This window comes from Molossus molossus, unplaced genomic scaffold (genome assembly GCF_014108415.1).
Source record: "Molossus molossus isolate mMolMol1 unplaced genomic scaffold, mMolMol1.p scaffold_m16_p_4, whole genome shotgun sequence".
Classification (NCBI taxonomy): domain Eukaryota; kingdom Metazoa; phylum Chordata; class Mammalia; order Chiroptera; family Molossidae; genus Molossus; species Molossus molossus.
This window is the reverse complement of record NW_023425377.1, coordinates 31434695-31449169: the sequence shown is the minus strand read 5'-3', so window position 1 is coordinate 31449169 and position 14475 is coordinate 31434695. Positions and strand designations below refer to the sequence as shown.

The 14475-nt window shown below is 37.5% G+C and overlaps 1 protein-coding gene across 2 annotated transcripts in view; it reads left to right on the top strand.

The window, feature by feature from the left end:
• The window catches only part of NDFIP1 (Nedd4 family interacting protein 1), a 49139-nt gene that overhangs the window by 21548 nt on the left and 13116 nt on the right, over positions 1 to 14475 (top strand). For both annotated transcript variants that reach the window (XR_004956465.1, XM_036240839.1), the window contains exons 2-5: positions 3626 to 3716; positions 9162 to 9292; positions 12986 to 13073; positions 13933 to 14057. Coding sequence is in view for 1 of the 2 variants with exons in the window: in XM_036240839.1 (XP_036096732.1) it covers positions 3626 to 3716; positions 9162 to 9292; positions 12986 to 13073; positions 13933 to 14057 (435 nt within the window). In the remaining variant the exon portion in view is untranslated. The remainder of the gene's footprint in view (positions 1 to 3625; positions 3717 to 9161; positions 9293 to 12985; positions 13074 to 13932; positions 14058 to 14475) is intronic.

Genomic DNA, 14475 nt, shown 5'->3' with positions numbered 1-14475 from the left:
GTGAGAGCAGAAGGTCCTACCACTTTTCAAACCTGCCTCTCGCAGTAACCCCTATAACTAGGATTCTGTGACAGGTAGGTTGTACTCAGGCTCCCACTGACCCAGTTGATAGAGGAGACTGGGCATCTTTCCAACACCAGCCCCAAAGTGACAATGATGCTTATTTTCTGAGAGCCCCAGGGGAGAGCCTGAAGATCTCTGAGCCCCAGGGATGTGACAGGGAAGACTATACAGGAAAGGTTCTCAGGGACAGAAAAGGGGAACCTTAAAAATACATTTTGGAACCAAGTAGCCTTAAAAAGAAGCCTCACTCCAGTTCTAGAGCACATGTTCCACCCCCCACCTCGCTTATTAGTGTGCATGACTTATTTAGCTGGCAGAATCAAATTCATGGCCGTAGATGCCCCCAAAGTGTAAAAAGATGTATACTTAGGGATTCAGTTGTTTAGCAAGTTATTATTCACGCAGATGGTGGTCACTAAATGCTTTTTGAAGGTGATGGCCCCTTTTCCTCCTACATTGTAGTATTTTATTTTAAACACCTTTCTTGACGGAGCCTAAACTCATCACCAGCCTTATAGAAGACAAGCCTGTACATCCAGTTAAGTACTGGAATCGTCCCAATATGGGGAGCCTCTGTAGTCAGAGTGGGTGTTTTTTGTTGTTTTAGTTTTCAGTTGGAAATAATATTAGTACATGATTCTGAAGTGGTGAATTTTAACGGAGCAAAAAACATCACCTGTTAATGTTTCTTTTTTGCTCACCAAAGAGAAAATGGGGGTTTCTGAGACGGTTGGAATTTCTTTGCTCTGTTATCTGTTACCCTGGTGTGGGATGATCAAATTTCTCATTTCCAAGTTGCTAGGAAACAGGCAACCTATCTTTTAGATACTGGCATATTAGACCTCCATTCTTTGGAACTCTGTATTTCTTAGAATTGTCATGCTTCCTTTCTAAAACGTAAATTATGCAGAGGCAACATGATTATTTGACCAAGTTCAGGAAATATAAAACAAGTCAAAGATATCAAACTACATTTAAAGAACATTGCCAGGTTTAAAGAACATTACTAGCTACAGTATATTAGGGCGACATACTTGAAAAATCCATATTTGCCTCTGTTTTTGCAGCAAGCTCTTGCTTCTTTTAGCAACATTCTCAGGGCACAAGTGTGGTTAAGTGGGAATATGCTGAGAACTCCATCTCTGGAGCTTCAGATAATGCCAAAAGTATTTCAAGTGAACCCTGGCCCTGGCAACTCTAATTGACTGATTTAGTGTCATAGGAACATTGGCTTTACTATAGCTATTTTGCCCATATGTCTTGCTTTAAAAGGAAAATTCATCTTAGGTTTTAACACAGTTATTTTGGGAATGCTTTAAATTTAACATTAGATTACAAGTTTGTAAAAAATGTGATCAGATGATAGATACTGTGGAAATTTGGCACAGGATTTCATTTGAAATTGAATGCTTTGTAGAATTAATCAGAAAAGGTTCATTGGCTTCTAATTTTGAATAGTATAGGGATTAAAAACTGAGATGATTGGTTAAAATTTAATGAATTAGCCTGGCTGAGCATTGACCCATGCACCAAGAAGTCACCGGTTTGGTTCCCAGTCAGGGAACATACCCAGGTTTTGGGCCAAATCTCCAGTGAGGGGCGTGCAGGAGGTGGCCAATCGATGTTCTTTCTCATCAATGTTTCTATCTCTCTCTCCCTCTCTCTTCCCCTCTCTTAAATCACTAAAGAAAAAAAGAAAAACATTAAAAAAAAATTTAATGAATTAGCCCTGGTCGATTTGGCTTGGCAGTTTGAACGTCAGCCCTCGGACCAAAGAGTTGTGGGTTCAATTCCTGTCAAGGGCATGTACCTCGGTTGCAGTTCCATCCCCCTTCCTGGTCAGGGTCGTGTGGGAGGCAACCAGTGGATGTGTCTCTCACATTGATGGTTTCTTTCTCTCTCCCTCCCTCACCCCATTCTATCTGAAAATCAGTGGGAAAATATCCTCGGGTGAGGATTAAAAACGAAAAAAATTAATGAATTAGGGAGCTCTGCTTCATGTTATGACAAGTCAGTCTCTCTGTTTTTCTTTCTCAATTCAAGATAGAGTTCTTTGTTGCAGTTGGTTTAGAGGTTGTGAATTTTATAAGTGGCTTAGTTGGCTGTATGTATTACATTGATATATGGCTGGGATCCAGACCCCCAGTGAATACTCTGTTATTACTTTCAGATTGATTCCCATTCTTAGCCATTTTATCTTTTAAATGAGCCATAGTCTATTGTCATACTGGCAGTGGCAGGAAGACAAACTTTTTGTGTGCGTTAAAGTAACTGCTGCAGTAGATTTGACTAGCGAGAAAGTTGGTGAGATGTATTGATAGAGATTATATATAGAATTAGGTAGAATTTTATGTTTTAATTTAAGATCTGATTTCTGTGTCCAAACTGAATATAACGGTAAACCTTGGTTTGCTGTGATTTGTCTTTGTTTTAACAGATTATTTTAGATTATTTCTGTAACTTAAAAAATTATACAAGTGCCTTCCGGTCAAGATGGTGGCATAGGTAAATGTAGTACTCGCCTCCTCCGACAACCCATCAAAATTACAACTAAACTACAGAACAAACATCTTTCAGTGGTTGAGCTTTGACCCATGCACCAAGAGATCACTGGTTCAGTTCCTGGTCAGGGCACATGCCCGGGTTGTAGGCCCAGTCCCTGATGGGGGGGACCTGTGGAGGGAGGCCGATCGATGTTTCTCTCTCTTTCTCCTTCTCCCTTTCTCTCTCTCTCAAATCAATAAAGAAAAAATATTTTAAAAAATAAAACTGCCCTGGCTGGTTTGGCTCAGCCGTTGGAGCGTCGGCCTGTGGTCCAGAGAGACCTCGGTTGCAGTTTGTCCCTGGCCCTGGTTGGGTCGTGTGGGTGGCAACCACTTGATGTGTCCCTTTCACATCGATGTTTCTCTCTCTCCCCCTCCCTCCCACTCTTATCTGAACAAAATATCGGGGGGAAAAATATCCTCAGGTGAGGATAATAAATAAATAAATAAATAAATAAATAAATAAATAAATCCAAATTGTATGATGCATACTGTTTGGGAAATTTAGTGTTTTTTTTTTTTTTTTTCATGTAACAGTGTATAGCATAAATATCTGTGAGTCACCGAATTTTCTTTATTTGCATTGTTATGGCTGCTTTGTGGGCTTTTGTGAGATGAACTGTAATTTATTTAGTTAAGTTTACCATTTAGGTTGGAATTTAGATTGTTTCTAATTTTTGCTGCAGTTGCATTTACAGAGTTAGGGCAAAAGTAGGTTTACAATTGTTTGTATGGAAAATAAGATAATAATTAATAAATAATAATACAGGAATAAACTGTTTCGTGTACTCAAAATTGTAAACCTACTTTTCCCCATCCTGTATATCTACCTTTTGTCTCTGCCTGATTATTTCTTTAGGATAAATTCCTGGGAGTAGAATACTTTGTAAAGGATATGCACATTTTAAGGCTTTTGAAACACATTGCCAACCAGTTTTCCAGAAAGTTATTCCAGTTTTCAGGTTCTTCTCTATTGTACTGGCTTTCTGCTTGCATTAAAATGTGAAATTTTTATTTAGTTGCAGAATGAGGAAGAGCCTGGAGAGCTGGAACAGGTTGCAGGTGACGCTCCTCCTCCTTACAGCAGCATCTCTGCAGAGAGTGCAGCAGGTAGGTAATGGGCGAGGTGACCACTGAGCTCTTGAAATGGAATTAGCCATAGGCTTTTGTCTAGTATGTTTTTCTTTTCTTTTTTATTTCTATCCTCACCCAAGGACATTTCTCCATTTTTTTGCTCAGATACAGTGGGGGGAGGGGGGGGAGGAAACATCGACATGAAAGGGACACATCAAGTGGCTGCCACCCGCACGACCCATCCAGGACCGGGGGAAAAACTACAACCAAGGTACATGCCCTTAGCGGGAACCAAACCCGGGTCTCTCTGGACTGCAGGCCAATGCTCTTAACTGCTGAGCCAAGCCGGCCAGGGCTGTCTAGTATGTTTTTATTGTTGTTTACCTTTGCTTCAGCTTTCCTTAATGGTCTTTTTAAAAAAAAAAATTTTAATCCTCACCCAAGGACACTTTTGCATTTATCTTCAGATAGAGTGGGAAGAGGAGAGGGAGGAAGAGAGAGAGAGAGAGAGAGAAACACTGATGTGAGAGAGACACACTGAGTGGCTGCCACCCACATGACCCCAACCCAGGCCGGGGACAAACTGCAACCAAGGTATGTGCCCTTAGCGGGAACCAAACCCAGGACTCTGGTCCATGGGCCGACGCTCTAACTGCTGAGCCAAACCGGCCAGGGTCCTTAAATTGTGTTTGACATTATATTTAGTTTGTAACCTGAGGTGGCAAAAACTCATGTTACTGTTCTGAAAAACAGGTCAAACCCCATTTCAGTGTGGCTTTTTTATGGAATTCAATTTCATTCCAACACACTCATAATATTAAGGAAGTAGAAATTCAGGGATCAGGGAATGACCTGATTTGTTGTTGTTGTTATTGTAGTTTCCTCATTACCTGTTCTGCTCTTTGTGACTCTAGTACCTATGATGTGAAACACATATATGTTACGTTTCTTTTATGTGAATAAATTCTTAATAAAAAAGAAAGTAGAAGTCTCCTAACTCTTTCATTCTGTTCTTCTTGGTTTAAATGTCCCTCTTAGTTTAAACCCTCCTTAATTAACCTTTCATCTTCCCATATTATGCCAGGTTATCTTTTTAATTTTTATGTATATGTGTAGAAGGGATGGAGAAGAAAAAAGATCTCAATAGTAGAGGACTTTTGGAACTAGAGCTTCCTGATAATCGCTTCTGTTTTAATTGCTGAAAGTTGATCAGTTTTAATAGAACTTTTTCCATAGTCTCTAAAACAAGACTGGCAAGTACATGACTCATGGTGCCACAACTCAACCCAATCCACTCCCAGGGTGGTTAGGCAAGTTGAAGACAGCATTTATACCCAGCGGCCTCAGAATCCTTTTCGATACAGCAGTTCTGGCAGCTATTGTCAGTTGATGTGAGATTAAATCTATTGGTACTCTCTGTGACCCTGGGGCTGCCATTATAATTAGGAGGAATATAGAAAGTTTCTCACCTCTACTCTGGCTTCAAATTCTGAACCCTGTCTTCTTGTATTAGTTAAGGTACTTTTATTTATAAGTATCTGAAACTAACAATGCTAACTTAGGTTTTAGAAGAATTCTAGGGTGTCTCATGGAATCAAATTAAGATGACAACAGCAAGACTTGGGAAAGAATTACAGTGCTATCCCATATTCACCCATCTCTGCCTAGACTATCAGTGCTGGTCTTCCATTATTAAATACACTTAGTGAAAATTTCAACTGATTAATAAGAAATTGGATTTCTGTTTTATTAATGATAAAAGTTCTTTATATTTATAGGGGGCAATTTTTCCTGAATATCTTAGTTCCTACTTTGTGTAAAAATTTAAACCACTTTAGATAGAAATGTTTCTCAAACAATTCTTTCCCTTATTCACTGATATCTCATATTATTTGTCTAAAATTTTCTTTATGATTTAGGGATTACAACAGAAACAATCTCTGGAAGGTATTCTGTTCTATTCTATAGTGGTGATGCCCTTATTCACTGAGACTTATGGAACTTTTCGACTTAAGAATCAAACTTCCCCCTTGTTGTCAGAAGACATCTCCTTTTGCTTTTAGCATGAGGTCCTTCATCTCTCTCTCTCGTTCTGTTAATTTCGCTGTGGGCCTCAATAGCAGATAACAAAACTTTTTAAGATTGGCATAAAGGAATGGTAAACTAGAATAAGCCTGAAGAACTCTCTTGAATAAAGTCTTTGGGTTTTGTGGCATTTTACCCAACTACATAGAGGCCTTTAAAAACAAACAAAACAAAAACACACTTAACTTCCTAGGTCTGTATGAGCTCTTTTAGTTCCAAATCAAGGAACTAGGTTTTTAGAGATCATAAGTTACTCAAGACCATTCATTTTTTATCATTTATGAACTAGGGTTTTTTTCTGTTTTTACTTTTTTTTTTTATGGTTAATCCTCACCCGAGGATATTTTTCAATTGATTTTTAGATGGAGTGGAAAGGAGGGAGGGAGAGAGAGAAACAGATATAAGAGACACTCATTGATTGGTTGCCTCCTGCACAACCTTTACTGGGGCTAGGGATCGAACCTGCAACCCAGTTATGTGCCCTTGACCAGGAATCGAACCTGAGACCTTTTGGTCAACAGGCCATTCCTTTAACTAATCCCTGAGCCTACCCAGCTAGGGCTCTATTTTTACTTTTTTATTTATTTTTAATCCTCACCTGAGGATATTTTTCCATTTATTTTCAGATAGAGTGGTGGGAGGGAGGGAGGGAGGGAGGAGGGGGGAGAAAGAGAGAGAGAAATAATTTTTTCTGGAAACTTAAAATTTTATGAGATCTGTATGGATGGATTCCATTTTTAAAAACTCTTTTGAAATAGCAAAATAGAAATGTTCTTGTTTTTCCTCAGCTTAAGTAGTAGATATCAGTTTTATTTATGTATTAAAAATTACTATAGTAGTGGGCTAATTCATATTGTACATTTCTTTTTTTTCTTTTTTTTTTATCCTCTCCCGAGGACATTTTTCCATTTTTTGTTCAGGTAGAGTGGGAGGGAGAGAGAGGAACAGAGAGAGAGAGAGAAACATCGATGTGAAAGGAACACATCAAGTGGCTGCCACCCGCACAGCCCACCAGGGCCCGGGATAAACTGCAACCGAGGTACGCGCCCTTAGCTGGAACCGAACCCGGGTCTCTCAGGACCGCAGGCCGACGCTCTAACCGCTGAACCAAACCGGCCAGGGCCCAGCACTATTTCTTAAAAAAAACATTTTGTGCCCTGGCCAGTTTGGCTCAGCGGTTAGAACGTCGGCCTGCAGACCAGAGAGTCCCAGGTTCGGTTCCCGCTAAGGGCACGTACCTCGGTTGCAGCTTGTCCCCGCCCCGGTTGGTGTCGTGTGGGTGGCAACCAGTTGATGTGTCTCTCTCACATTGATGTTTTTCTCTCTCTTCCCCTCCCTCTCCCTAAAAAACAAACAAACAAAAAAACATTTTGTCCTGGCCAGTGTGTCTCAGTTGGTTGGAGCATTGCCCATACAACGAAAGGTCTCGGATTTGATTCCCAGTTGCAGGTTCAGTCCCCATTTGGGGTGCATAGGAGAGGAAACCAATCGATGTTTCTTCCGCACATCAGTGTTTTTCTCTCTCTTCCTGTCTTCCTCCCTCTTTCTCTCTAAAATCAATAAACATATCCTCAGGTGAGGATTTTTTTTAAATTATAAAAACAAAAACATTGTTTCTCTCTTGTTCCACAGTGCCCCATCTTTGTCATAAAATAGGTGACCATGTATATGGGGATCTATTTCTGGACTCAGTATTTTATTCTTTGGTCCATTCATTTTTCTTTGTGCCTGTGTCCTACTGTCTTAATTGTGGAGCTTTATAATCTTGATATCTAGTAATGTAGGTCTTTCAACTTTTTTGTTCTTCAAGATTGCTTTGGTTTTTCTTGGCCATTTGTATTACCATGTACATTTTAGAATCAGTTTGTCAGTTTTTATAAAATGGAACAAAACAAAAAAAACCCTGCTGGAATTTTAGTTGGGATTACATTGAATCTGTGGATCAGTTTGAAGAGAATTAACATCTTTATAGTGTTGTATTTTCCAGTCTGTAAACATGATATATGTCTCCATTTATTAAGATCTCCTTTAATTTCTCTGAATAATATTTTGTAAGTTTTAATATAGAGATCTTGCATATTTTTATTAGATTTATTCCTAGGTATTCAGTATATTTTGGTGCTATTGTAGTCTACATATAATTTTATTTTCTATTTGTTGCTGATATATGGAAATACAGTTGATCATTTATAATTATGTAGTCAAAGACTGCTAAATTTACATATAAATTTCAATAGCTTGTCTGTAGATACTCTTGGGTTTTCTACGTATATAATCATGTCATCCATGATTAAGGACAGTTATTTCTTCCCATTTTTATGTTTTATATTTTCTTTCCTTACCACATTGCATCAACTAGTAGGACCTCTGAGATAATGTTTGATTAAAATGGTGATTATGGGCATTTTTGTCTAATTCTCTAATTTAAGGGGAGAAGGCTTTTAATAATTCACCATTAATTATGACATTTACCCTAGAGATTTGTGATTCAGAGATTTGTGATCAGATAAAGTTTTCTTTTATTCTTTATTTGCTAAGTGTTTTATTATTAGTAGGTATTGAGTTTTATCAAATGCTTTTTCTGCGCACGTGAAGACAGTAGAATTTTTTTTCTGTTAATGGGGTGAATTGTATTGATTGATAATTTCAATAATTATAAAATTAATAATTTGATATAAAATTTCAGTAAAATGGAAGTTAGTTATAGTTAACCAAAGAAGAAGAAAAGTGTTATTCTTGATGAACTATAGGAATTTTTTCAGAATTCTTTTTTTTTTCCCAAAAATTGTATAGAAATTTAATCCATCCGTAAATAGGTTTTTTCTAATAATGAGTATTGACTCTTTTATAATAGAACTCAATGATAATGAAGGTAGAGCATTAAGAAGAGTAAGTGAAAGATTTAATGCAGGTAGACAATGGCGCTGTAACTGAGTAAGTTACCTTAAGCACACCATAGAAAATAATACATGGAGAAACGAATGGGGAAGAATGAAAGTACCAGAACAGAGCTGTTAACTTCGTTTTAAGTTGATTCGCATGTTTATAGATGGGAGGAAGCCGTGATACAGATTTACAAACACTCACAGGTGAACTGTTTTTCTAATGCCACTGTTAATATTAAATGGCTTTGTGGATGCACCACCTAACAATGGAAAAAAGTGTTCAAAGTACTTGGGAGAGCAGAGTGAGCCTAGAATTAAAGTAATTGAAAATTAGATACATTTAAAAATCATTCCCACTGTTTTATATTCATCTATAAACATCTTTGATTCAGTTATTTTATATGTGCTATTAGAGGAATGCCTAGTTTTTGTTTGCCAGAGTTAGTGGAAATCCTTTTCCCTTCAATACAGCTAGTTATCAGATAATTGTGGCTTCCTTTTAATTCTACAGTGTATTTTGACTACAAAGATGAGTCTGGGTTTCCAAAGCCCCCATCTTACAATGTGGCTACAACACTGCCCAGTTATGATGAAGCTGAGAGAACCAAGGCTGAAGCTACTATCCCTTTGGTTCCTGGAAGAGTAAGTCCATGAGAATCAAGTTATTTTCATTATCCATTTTGATTTATTACTTGTGATTGTATTGATTAGTAAAAGTACAACTAATTTTTTAAAACAAGCATATTTTCTTTTGGGATAATAAACTCTTATCTCTTCCTGAAAATGATGAGGTCAAAGGTACAAATGAACAGAAAATCACTAGTGAAGCCAGCTCATTTTTCTTGTATCTTTATAATACTACCACCACTTTCTCAAGTCTTCTGGTGTGGCTAAAATGTCTTGGAGCAGGAACTGATTTAGGACATAAACAGACTTCACCTTGATTCTGTACACTTAAATTTTTGGTGTTAGGTAGACAGCTGTTAGGGAAATGTATGGAGATAATAAGTAAGTGCAACTTTATGGAATAAAACTAATAAAAGGGACCTAACAATCATCTAAGATGCCCCTTGTGCCACCAGTCCAGATTACGCCACCTGTGGGGGCATAGTGAATTCAGATCCCATCTGATCAGATGTTAATTCACGGGAGTGCGGGTGGGTGTGATGAAAGCCAGTCACAGATTTGGGGGCACTTTTGGTTCTTGATGTCAGACCTGTAAATGATGTAGATGTGGTTTAAATATTCATCCAGGTTGAAGCTGATATAGGTAGGGCCCTGGGCCAGATCTTGGGAGAATGGGGAGCAGGATCCATTCCCAGGAATGTTGGGTGATCAGGGCTTCAAGACTCTAGTTCCAGCAGTAAACTAGAGTGAAAGATAAGAAAAAACAGAAGCTCAATCTGGGTAGTGCAGTGGCATAGGCCCCAGAAGTTCAGGCCTTAGGGTAGAGAACTCTTTATAGACCACACATTTAGAGGTGGGGCTCCTAAAACCACTGCTTGGCAGAAATCATAGTCTCTAAGGTATAGTCTAGGCCATTCTGCATGGTGATGTACATACATTCAGTTCTTGTAGTGCGGGAGAAACTTAATCCTGTGGAGTTTCTTGTCTGTGGACAAAACAGTCTTTTTTTTTTTATCCTCACCCGAGGACATTTTTCCATTTTTTTGTTCAGATAGAGAAACATCTATTTGGGAGGGAGAGAGAGAAACATCAACATGAAAGGGACACATCGAGTGGCTGCCACCGCACGACCCAACCAGGGCCGGGGACAAACTGCAACCGAGGTACATACCCTTAGCAGTCTTAATATAACTATTATGTTTTGGAAACAACATGCTTGATGCTTTTATATAGTATTTTGTATATTGTTTCCAGTTCTCACAATAACCTCACAGAGTAGGGATTATATTATCCCTATTTTATAGATGCAAAAACTTCATTTCCAGAGAGATTAAGTAGTTTGCCCAAAGTCATGTAGCTAATAAGTAACAAAGATGAGAGCCAAACCCAGATATTCTAGACTCCAAAGTCCCTGTATCTCTGTAGACCTGTTGGAATATATGGAAAAGGTTTTATAGAAATAAACCAGGATATTAGCTCTAACTAATCACAGAACTCTTAAGGATGCTTTTATTTCACAAGTGTAAGTACATATGTAGGAACATCTTAAAGGGGTCTATTATTCAGCAAACCTATATAGAGCACTTTTTTATACAATGTGAGTACTGTGTATTTTGAGATAGGTAGGTAGAAAGCTATGTGTAAGGCAATGTTTTGCCATATAAGATCTTAAAATCCAGCTCCAATACCCATATCGAAGCAGCAGCACTGAAGAGGTAAGCATAAGAACTGTGACTTTCTATTGTGTAATTGTGGGGGAGATGGAATTTGAAATGTGCCCTGAGTTTTAATGAATAAGAACATTCCAGAGGGAAAGCCCAGAAAGCCGGTGTAAATTCAGCCAGGTGCAGGGCAGGTTCATTTGATGTAAACTGGTTTTGCTTGAGAACAGGTTTGTAGGTTGCAGAATCTCCTGAATGTGAGGCTGAGGCATTTAGACTTAACGTGTAGGTCACACAGAATTCTTTATAGTTTTGGGGCAGGGGTAGATAAGACAGGTATGGTGTTTTAGAAACATTAACCTAGCTGCAATTAGTAGGAGGTATTTGCAATATTACAGACGCTTTTCAACTTTCAGTGTGAAGTTATGTCCCAATAAACCCATTGAAGGTTGAAAATATTGTTAAGTTGAAAATACATTTAATACACTTAACCTATGAACATCCTAGCTTAGCTAGCCAGTTTCTATTAATGCATATCACTTTCACACCACTGTGTAGTTGAAAAATCAAATGTCAAACTATCATAAGTTGGAAGTATTAAAAATTACTTCCATGTATATATATATTTTTTAAATATATTTTTCTTTATTGATTTTTAGAGGGAGAGGGAGAGAGAGATAGAAACATCGATGAGCGAGAACATGGACTGGCCACCTCCTGCATGCCCCCACTGGGAATTGGGCCCACAACCTGGGCATGTGCCCTGACCGGGAATCGAACTGGCAACCTCTTGGTGCATGGGTTGATGCTCAACCACTGAGCCATACCGGCTGGGCTCCATGTATTTTTGTAGTATGTATATCTTTACTATGCAAAAAAAAAAAAAAAGTCTCTAATTTGGCAAAGCCTTATTTATCCTGCTAATATGAAATGGAATACTAGGTATTTAGTATTTTTAAAACTAAAACACATTTTTGTAAACATTTAAAACAATAGAGGAAACGTGTTAAGTTAGAAATGGAAGCTGCCCCTGAACCTTCTCTTTTCTCTAGTTCCCACTTCCCAAGGGAAGTGTGGTTAACAGCTTTTTTGGATTCCCAAGCCCCTTTTCTGTGTAGGGCAAGTTTTGATTGGCCCTAAAGTTTTTTGTTAGTTTAATTTGAAGCATCCTCATTTGATTGTGTACAATCTACCACTTTTACTTTTAATCATATATTCATTCATTTTTCAATATCTCTACACATACCTACACCAGTTGAAAAGGAAGATTTTGTTCCTTCTAGACCCTGCAATATTATGTTTTCATGTTAGGATGGAAGAGAGCCTATCTGCCAATAAAATAGGAAGCAAGGTTGTTTCAGACTGTATTCCAGTATAAACAAATGATTTTGGAGCTGAGTAGTGGGCAGCCCTATAGACTCTTCATGTATGACCATGCTATCCCCCCCCCCCCCCCATGTCAATCTCATACAACACTTGAGCTACTCAATTGTATCTCCTTAATAGGCCCTGGATTACTAATCTTCTGGCCTGAAACAGGGCCTGGACTACTGACATTCTAGAATTTAAGCCAAATGTATAAGTGAATTTTCTGCTTTTTTTTTTTTTTTTTAAAGTATGTATATAAAAAAGGAACTTTGTGAGTTTTTACAGTTTTTGAAGTGTATTGTTAAGGACTTGAGTTATAAATGAAAAAAAAATCTTTCATTGAGAAAACTAGAGATAGAAAGATTTGCTTTTTTCTCTAATTATATCTTACTTTTAGGCAAGGAAATGAAAAACATTTTAATTAAAAATTTTAGGTATTTTTAAAAAATTTATTTTTTATTGTGGCAACATTGGTTTGTAACATTATATTGAGATTCAGGTGCAAAATAAAATTTAAAAGACATACTGAGCCTCCAATGCTCATAGTTTTGAATTGAACCGAAGCAGTCTACTTTCTACTTGGTACTACTTTTGTCCCTTTCTCTTTTTTCTAGATGTCTTTTCTTTGCCTAAAAATAATTCATTGTGAATTTACCTTATTTTTTCTCTTTTCATGTAGGATGAGGATTTTGTGGGTCGGGATGATTTTGATGATGCTGACCAGCTGAGGATAGGAAACGATGGGATTTTTATGTTAACTTTTTTCAGTAAGTACATACACATAGCAGAGCACTGCCCACAGACCAGAGTGCTTTGGGTTATTGGTGAATCTGACAATTAAAATGACTAGTTGAACTAATATTATTTATTTGGTGCCTTTTATTGAAATGTCAGAGCCTAATACACTTTTATCTTAATATGCTTTTTCTTTGTCTATATATGGAAAATATTAAAATAACTAAAGCAGTTACAGGATGCTGCATTTATGCATGAGCCAAGCTCATCTTTCAGGTCTACAGGGCCCCTTAGCCTTGCTCCTACTTACATTTGACCTGTAGAATAGGAATTAAGTGCTTTTATCTGATGAATTTTGTTTTTTGTAAGCATCTATTTTCTAACAGATCAAAGTCAGCGTGATTTTTCCCTCTTGATGTTATTTTGCATTTATCTTTCTATGTGCATCACTTAACGTGAGCAACCTGCTTTCTTTTATTTGTTGTATTAAAAAGATATGAAGGAAATAGTGTTTTCAGAGGTGACATTATGTAAGCTGTCAGAATTGATAGAAACAGGAGGATGAATGACTTGAATCAAATTAGTTTGGAGCACAAATTTAATATTTAAGGCATTTATTTTATTTACTGAATTATACATATACCACAAGTTATAAGTATACAGGTTGGTGAATGTTAAGGCATTTTGAAAGTGAACAGCAGTAAATACAATAGCAATCACCTGATATTCAGAGAGGATGTTTTCTTGTTTGCTTTGGGGAAGTGGGGTGAGAATTGTGGAGGGCTAATTGGGCTGTTTTTTATCCTTGGGAAAGCCATTTAAGTAGAAGCAAGTCTTGCTCTGTGGGTAACAGGACATGTCTGACATCTTTTTTCCTCTCTACTTTTACAGTGGCATTCCTCTTTAACTGGATTGGATTTTTCCTATCTTTTTGCCTGACCACTTCAGCTGCAGGAAGGTATGGGGCCATTTCAGGATTTGGTCTCTCTCTAATTAAGTGGATCCTGATTGTCAGGGTAAGTTGTACACCAGAAATGATAGACTCTGTAGAGAAACAATAAGTAGAATAACTTTGAGTATTTGATTTTTTTATTTGCTTTTTTTGCATTATGTAAACATTTAAAATGATTTTTGGTTTGTCTTCATCCTGGTATCATGAATTTGAACCTAAATCAGTTGCAATTGCTTCATTTGAGTTCTGTACTCAAATGTAGTGAATATTGGTGGTCCAGGGACATCTATCCTATAGATTTTTCACCACCTACTTTCTCTGTTTTTAATGTTTATGTAATGTGTTTGTTCTGAAATTAGTTGTTTTTATAATAAAAGGAAGGATATAACCTCCTTGTTGTCTTGTCAAAAGCTAGCATTCCTCTCATTACTTCTACTGAAGTTATAGTGTTCTCTTTCCCTCTCTTCTTTCCTCCCTGATTC